Source organism: Sinocyclocheilus grahami, unplaced genomic scaffold, assembly GCF_001515645.1.
Source record: "Sinocyclocheilus grahami isolate Dianchi unplaced genomic scaffold, SAMN03320097.WGS_v1.1 scaffold196.1, whole genome shotgun sequence".
NCBI classification, from domain to species: domain Eukaryota; kingdom Metazoa; phylum Chordata; class Actinopteri; order Cypriniformes; family Cyprinidae; genus Sinocyclocheilus; species Sinocyclocheilus grahami.
In genome coordinates, this window is record NW_015505375.1 from 151,883 (window position 1) to 160,435 (window position 8,553).

An 8,553-nucleotide genomic window follows, 5' to 3' on the forward strand; every position below is an offset into this window, starting at 1 on the left:
AGAATGGCTGCAACTTGCACAGCCAAGACACTAAAACACATTGACAGACACTGAAAAATATACATTATGATGCTGCCAAAAGTACAATAATAATTACACAGGAAATAAAATTACAAAGGTTTTTTTTTGAATATTTTTATTTAGCTTGTCCCACCCTCTCTCATGCTCTGTCATCCACAGTCTGGGCTTTTTGGGTCCTTGTAGCCCTGCAAGTTCTTTTTGTGGTAAGTCTGTGGCATCACTGCATATGATGTCACTTGTTTCAGAGTCCTAAAAGAACCATCTAAAGGCTTCCCCGTTGTTTACTGGCGTTCTCTGTTGAAAACACAAAAGGAATGTATAGAGAATCAGCATTATATATTTCATAACATTTTACAATAAAGTTAGTTAACATTAATTAATGCATTCTTAAAGCAAGTAGGTACAGTACAATCTATTGCTACATTTGTTCAAATGATTACTAGAAAGTGAATTTAGAATAATTATTGCGAATTTAGTTCAATCTGCACATCTCATAATGTTTTTGCCCTGATGTCCATGGTTGAGTAACTGCACAATTAACCACACTTAAGCTAGTTTTGTGTGTGTGTGTGTGTGTGTGTGTGTGTGTGTGTGTGTGTGTGTGTGTGTGTGTGTGTGTGTGTGTGTGTGTGTGAAAACTGTGAAGAAAAAATTAAATAGTTGAGCCAGTGGTCTAGGATAATGAACAAACAAGCCTAAGCCTAAAGCAATGGAGCATGCTATGGATTTCAATAAGCAAAAGAATGTATAACGTAATGTCAAGGGAACCTTTTTTTTTCAAACAGCAAATCTATTAATCTCTGTAAGTTATTTGAAAGGTGTTCAAGACCAAAGATGGTATAGGTTTTATTGATGGACGCTTTTATAGTGGTTCATATTAAATGAGCAAATCATAAGATCATTCAGTGCAAGGGCATTTATTATCCAGCAAGCAAGTGGTGAGACATGACCAAATGTGAGTTGTTTCATTCAACAAATGTTTAGTTTCACCTCATCACAACTTATAGCTTGCTTGAAGAGTTTATGAGCATGCCATTCTTTCCATTCAGATGTGTATGAACCTCGACATTTAGGCCTACTGCAACATACTAACTACTATAAAGTATTACAAACTAAAAACACCTTAAGCATAGGATGAGCTATGAATAATGTCATGAGGTGCCTTGTGTCACCACATGACAAATAAATGAAAATAACACGAAACAATATGTGAGCAATAATATAAATAAAATTAGTAAACAGTAAAATAATCTACACATTTTATTGATGCCACGTTGCACTGCTGGTAAATCGAGTACTGCATCTATCACTGAATAATTTACAGAATTATTATGCACAGACTCCACACTTTCCTCAAAAATGCTTACGTTCATGCTCAACATTCACGCTCGTACTTAACGTTCCTGTTCGCATGCAACACACAAAAAAATCACTTACTCTGCAATTATTTAAGTTTTTGTTGTGCCATTAATGGCAAATAACATTAGAACTTGTGACCTATTACTCTTACAGCAATAAAGACACTCCTAGACCAACACAAAACACATTCTCTGAAGAGGCAGAGCACCCTTACTCTGGAAAAAAAAAACTACACTCTTAAAAATAAAGGTGCTTAAAAGGTTCTTCACAGCAATGCCATAAAAGAACCATTTTTGGTTCCACAAATAACCATTCAGTCAAAGGTTCTTTAAAGAACCATCTCTTTCTTACCTTTTTATAATCTGAAGAACCTTCTTTCACCACAAAGAACTTTTTATGAAACAGAAAGGTTCTTCAGATGTTAAAGGATCTTTATGGAACCATTTAGACAAAAAGGTTCTTCTATGGCATCGTTAACCACCTTTATTTCTGTCAGGACCGCTATCGTCAAAGATGATTGACAATGAGCATACAGTTTGGATTGACGGTATGGTTCTCTTTTGGGCAAGACCTCCCTGTGCATCCTAGCGTGGCAGCGCACTTCAGAAACCCTCCACCTTCCCCAGCTCCACCTGTATAGATCTGCTATGGGGTGATTTATGTATGCTATATGGGGGTTATTCATATGTTTTATATGTGCAGCAGCAGTATTTCTTACATGCTTACATCAGTATGTTGTGTATGTATTGGCAGTAGCAAGTCTCTGTACTTGCTATGCCGCAGCAGGATAGCAGATCTATTCCGCCAAGACCAAATACATTAACATTGTCATGTACATTACCATGCCAATCCCTCCGAGAGTTGTCGTGACAGAACCAGGGTTATATTTTTATTATTTTATATGTTTCCACTATGCCATTTTTTTTTTTCATTTATATAACTGACAGATATGCAACACATTAAGTTTGTTATTGTTAATTAAATATTTTTCTTGAATGTAACCTCAAGGGACCAATCAGACAATAAGGGGAAATAACTACTTTATCATGTTGAACAGTGCAAAAGAATTTTCATGAATGTTTAGAATCATGAGGGGGTAAAGTGTGCAGGATGATGATATCTTCAGTAAATAAAAACATGAATGACTGAATGTAGAGAGCAGGAGAGGAACAGAAAGAGCCACGGACAAAAAGATTGATTTGCATAGAGTGACTCTCTTCTCACATATATTTTGGATAACTGCCAACCACTGAAAACTAATCCCAGTGTTGAGATTTTTGGGGAAAAAGCCCTTTTCTTTTGAATGAGAAACAGTCTAGAGAAAAACACTGAAACAAGTTGTGGCTTAGAGAAAAAAAATGTTTCTCTAAATCTATATATTTTCCCCCATTGATCAGTCCCTGGTGGAAATGTGGCTCACTATAGACAGTAATGACCCTGATGTGTGTGGCCGGCATGTCTGCGTTTTGTTAAGTCTCGCACTATCGATCTGGTTGAGGCTTCCTGAGTGCTGCTCAAATTCACTTCCAGCCGTCTCTCCTCGCCTCACTGCTGTGACCAGGCACAAAGAGAGCTCAATTAGCACAGCTCGACGACGGCTCTCTCCCGCCTGCGCACTCCATCAAAATCACTCCATCAAACCACCCAGAGAGAGGGGGGAGGGAATAGGAGATAGAGGGGGTAGTGATACGACAGGGAGATGCAAGTAACTTTGAGGTTTTATTTCCAATCAAAAGATGCTAAGGCAAATGTTCAGCTGGCCAACAGGGCATACATACATATTAGCCTGCAGTCAATGCTTAGTCTTTAAAATATGTGGAAAATAATTTTAAAACATATGTCCTCAAGGTTTCCAGCATATCAGAGACCACATTGCTGACAATATTACTGTTTTTTTTTTTATTGTTCCAGAATTCGATAATGCCAGAAACTGTAAAATATTAAAAAAATATATTGTAATGCTGGCCATCATATCCAACATTATCTCATATGTATTCATATGTCTGTAAAATGTGGTTCTACCAAATGAACATTTACAGACATTTGCATACACACTGAAATACCATATTGATATACAGTAGAGTAAATCCTGTATCTAAAATGTACAAACAGCTTTATAGATGTGGAGATGTTTATGAATCTTATTTAATATATGAATATTGGTCTCACTTTATATTCGGTGGCCTTAACTACAATGTACTTACATTTAAATTAATCATTTGGTACAATGCACTTATTGTTTACACACATTTTTACATTGTACTTATACTTTCAAAATTACCTGCATGTAATTACATCTGAAATTAATTTCTGTAATTACATTTATAATTACACTGTTGACCCATCCCTTACACCTTAACCCACCCTTAAACGTACCCATACCACCAAACCTGTCCCTGACCTTACTCATATCACACCTTAATAGCAGCCAGTGTTTTGCAATACAATATGAACACAATAAGTACACTGTGATTTTTTTAATGATGTAAGTACATAGTAGTTAAGGCCACCTAATATAACGTGGGACCTGAATATTTAATTAATCAGTTGATTTTGTTATGAGCAATGAGATTTTACATTTTTCAGTTGCATTTATTAGTTGGCTGATTTGAAATCATAACATTTCACACTGTTCTGTGTCACTTCTGGTGCTGACTTGTTTTAAAGAATTACATAATTTCAACAAGTCTATACTTTAAAATCCTAAAATGAGAAAATTTCTGTAATGATTTAACTATTATTTAATGTGATATTTATTTTGTTTGCTGTAGAACATATCAGTTTTCTGAACATGCTGAATTAAATTCAAGCCTACATTCAGTGTTCTCTATCTGCAACCCCTGTAGCAACCATAACCACAAAAATCCTGCACTAATATATATATATATATATATATATATATATATATATATATATAAAACTGTAAAAATGTAACTATATGAATATATTTATGATTTAAAGGATATGTAAATATTTTACGTTTCTAAATGTGTAAATACATAATTCTGCTTATATTTAGATGTTTTCAGCACGTCCATATTGTAGGTTTCACTATCTACCCGAACATAAAAAAAGTACAAGTATATGTTGCAAAGGAATACCTATAATTGATAATTATTTTAATGTTATAAATAATAAAACCAGGCAGTCATATCAATTATTATTTATATAATTATTCATTATTTGTATCTGACAAAATTTTCAAATCAGTGTTCCTAATGCCCCACCTAATGCCCTCAAACAATCAGCATGAATATATTTATGTGATTGAGACGTACTGAATAAAGAATACAGTCTTATGTCCTGTTCACAAAGAAAGACACGTCAAAGCTAAAATCAGGCAGGCTGAATGAAAGAGAGTTCTGGATGTGGTGGGGGTCTTAACAGCCATTGACACTGATTGGGGATGGCAGGTGCAGTTAATGACAGGGGCCGTACATGTCCTGCTCTGATTGAGGTGAGGGAGAGTAGAAGGAAAGAGAAGAGTGATGAGGTTGGAAGAGTGCTGACTCATAATCAAACCCTAATCAAATGCCAAACACACACACACACACACACACACACACATACGTATATATATATACTGTTTTACACACATATATGCACACAGACTCTTTCTCTGTCTGACGCACATGCACAGACACACACACATCACATTCAATCCCATCCCTTTTCCCCACCCCCAGAAGCCCTGATATGGTGATTCGTAGAGGCCACAGATAAACCACTCAAGACCATGAGGATGATAATGGCAGATGCGGCAGAGACTCAAATTCAATCAGCACTGGGCTGTCAACGTGGATGATTTTAAGAACGAAACGCTCCCTGGCACACGTTAAAGACACATCAACTGAAGTAAGCCAAATACATCCCTGAATTTAAGGAATGGTTAGGTTAACCAAAAAAATAAAAAAATAAAAGAAGGAAATTATGTCATCATTTCTTCATACTGTTTCAAACTTGTTTGACTTGTATGACTATTAACAAAGAAGAAGAATAAAAAAAAAAAGTTGTTGTTTTGTATGGACAAAAAAAATCTTCTTTTGTGTTCCACGAAAGAAGGTCACATAGAGACTACATAGAGTAACATAATGAGATTGAGTAAAGGATGACAGAATTGTTATTCCTTTACTATACCTTTAAGATACCCTTACAAAAAATGTACCATTATAATCATATGTGCGTCGACCTAAATTTACATGGCTATTCTATACTGTGAATTGTCAAAGTAGGATTTTTAGATTTAAGAGACAATTTAAGAGACAATGAAGAAGACTTAAGGTCCTTGCACACTAGAGTCCGAAATTTTCGTCTTCCTTTCCTATCAAAATGCTTGCTACAGATGCGAAAACGCAGTAAATTTAACATGATCTCAATTTATTTTATGACAGACGAAACATTCGGAGGCAGTGTGAAAACATGATTGACACGTGAGGTCGTATTTATTTTTAAAGTGCAAAAATTTCAGACTCAGTGTGCAAAGACCTTTAGGGAGAATAAAAATGATATGTAATCATGTAATCCATAACAAAGTAACTGTAATCTGATCATGAGCATTTAAAAAGTTTATATAATCTAATTATAAGCACTTCATTTTTGGAATCTGTTTGCATAATCCAGATTACATGTAATCAATTAGTACCCAGCACATAATATGTATTTGTAAAAATATGATGAGATGTCCTTTACATTGCTAGAAAGTTTTCTTTTTAAAAAAGAAGGGTAAAGTTTAAGAAACAGAAAGCTGACGGGAAAAAAGAAAGAGGGGGGTTGGGTTCAGTGACAGTGGCTGAGACCCTCGTCTCTTCACGAGATGAATACCAGTCCAGGCAGTGTGCTGATGTGCTCCAGAACGCTCATTATAACGCACAGCCCATACGTTGGCCTGACATATCCATTATTTATTAACGTATGGACTGGGAACCAGGCCACCATTCATGACTGCAATCCTTTGGAGGCATTTCTGACAGGTTCTTTCAGAAATAAATAAATAATCCTTCACTTCTCTCTTCCTTCATGGCTTATGCTCCCAACACAAGAATAGCTCATATCCTCAGACTGTTTCTACCGCTGAACCTGTAAACATATTTCACATGCATTCACTGCTCAACCTAAAAACACAAGAACTGTGACCGACCGTTATATCGGCAAGCCGATTAATCTGTCTCATAATTTAAATAATCATGCATAATAAATGTTCATTTAATTTCAGAAAATTTGTGTACATATCATATGCAATCATTGAGTGAGAGGTGTATGCATTATGACCAAAAGCTTGTACAATGGTATGAGTATCTCTTTTTTTCATTATGGTAATAATATATGATGCCACAGTCAGTTTTTCTGATGGGGTCAGACAGCAGGATAAAAAAAATGCAAAATGCAAATAATAAAATGCTACTAACCATATAATTGTGATTTGTGCATAGCTACCATTACAAAATAAATCTGACCTAAATAAACCTTTAAAGAACTATCAACTTAAAAGCACCTTCCATCTTTGCATGCATTCATACTGAAAATGCTTTAGATACTTTTAAAAAACCCATGATAATGCTTATTTTTAGAAAACAATGCAGTGAAATTAAATATCTTACAAATGATTCACTGGATTATTTTGTCTTTCTGCTTGAATTTGACTGATCCTGCCATCCAAAAGATAAGATCACTGAAAACCAATGATTGGATGAGTTCAAAACAAAAGACTCAAGCACCTAAACTAATGTTATAAATGGATGTTTCCATCTTTAATTCCAATTTTCATGGGCTGCATTTGAAACCATTGTAAAATAGCCAATACACACATAGTACACACATATGGGCACATCACTTGAATTATATTTTAATGCAGCAAACTTCAATGTTGCTAAGCAGACGTAAACATTTCAACTCAGAGTTACATGTGTTTAATTGTTTAGGATATGTCTCACACTGTATTTTTGTATTACTCGTAAACAAATTTGTAATATTGTTGTCTTCAGTAGCAGCTCCTGACCATAAATTCCTCTTGGATAATTTAGCCCAAGGGTTGATTGGCTGACTCTACATTCACACTATACATAGAATGTTATCTTAAAATGCATGTCGATTCTCAGAACAATTAACCATGAGTGCATTTAACAAAACAAACATTTTGATCTATCTATCTATCTATCTATCTATCTATCTATCTATCTATCTATCTATCTATCTTTCTGGAATGTAGCTATTTTGTATATTACTGTTAGTAGGAATATACAATTTATGGCAAGTTCTGTCATGAAACTCTAGATGGCACAGGCTGATGGGTCGTTAATGCAAATTGATGATATTTATAGCATTAAACTCATTGGTATAAGCCGATTGGTTCATGTTGCATACGCAGCCAATTAGCTGTTTAGCAATTACTAGAGTAGTTTTCAGTGTGCATTCAGAGATTCTCTGAAACCCTCCATCTTCTCGAGCAATATATCCATCTCATTTTACGACTTAAAATAGTCTATAGAAACTCTGATAATATTTAATGAATAATGCTGAACATTTACTAGTTAAAAGCAAAATTCCTAAATTACCAATTTAGGATTGATTCAGTTTATATATAGTTATATGTTTTTTTTAAATTGGTGAATATTTTGGTGGGGCACAGCCCCATAATTTTCATACATTTTTTGGCAATGACAAAAAGCTATACAAGTGTTTTTAAATTAGTCAATTCTAGAAAGTAACTTTGCAGAACACAGGATGATAGAATCACAGAAAGAGAGGAAGAATACAACAGATTCAAGCAGTTTAGGATTTTGAGGGCTAGCCAAAAATACAGGGCTGCTCTCCAGACAGAAAAAAAATAAAGTTTCTCTGGTGCAGTAAGCCCAAACTGATGTGTTATATATTGCCTGTCACTCTATTCTGCGGGAATATTGGGGCGTTGCCGAGCTCAAACCTGGAAGGTACAGCAATCCATCACTAACATTCACAGAAGGAGATCTCATCTCAGTGTTGGTAGCCAATGTCCCAGCCGCTTGAGCGGCATATAATAGGGAGCCAGTTCAAGGCTGTTACAAACACACCGCTCATCTATGCCATCCACATTCTGCAGTTGATTGCTTTAGCCTTACATCACAACACCTTCATGCAACAGAATGAATGATTAAAAATACAGGCAATCAAGTTTGAAAACATTGCTTACACTAAAAA

At 35.2% G+C, this 8,553-nt stretch overlaps 1 protein-coding gene across 1 annotated transcript in view; it reads right to left on the reverse strand.

The window, feature by feature from the left end:
* Window positions 1–270: 270 nt before the first annotated feature.
* The window catches only part of cxxc4 (CXXC finger 4), a 24,357-nt gene continuing 16,074 nt past the window's right edge, over window positions 271–8,553 (reverse strand). Inside the window, exon 3 of the mRNA XM_016285399.1 lies at window positions 271–315. Coding sequence (XP_016140885.1) covers window positions 271–315 — 45 coding nt within the window. The remainder of the gene's footprint in view (window positions 316–8,553) is intronic.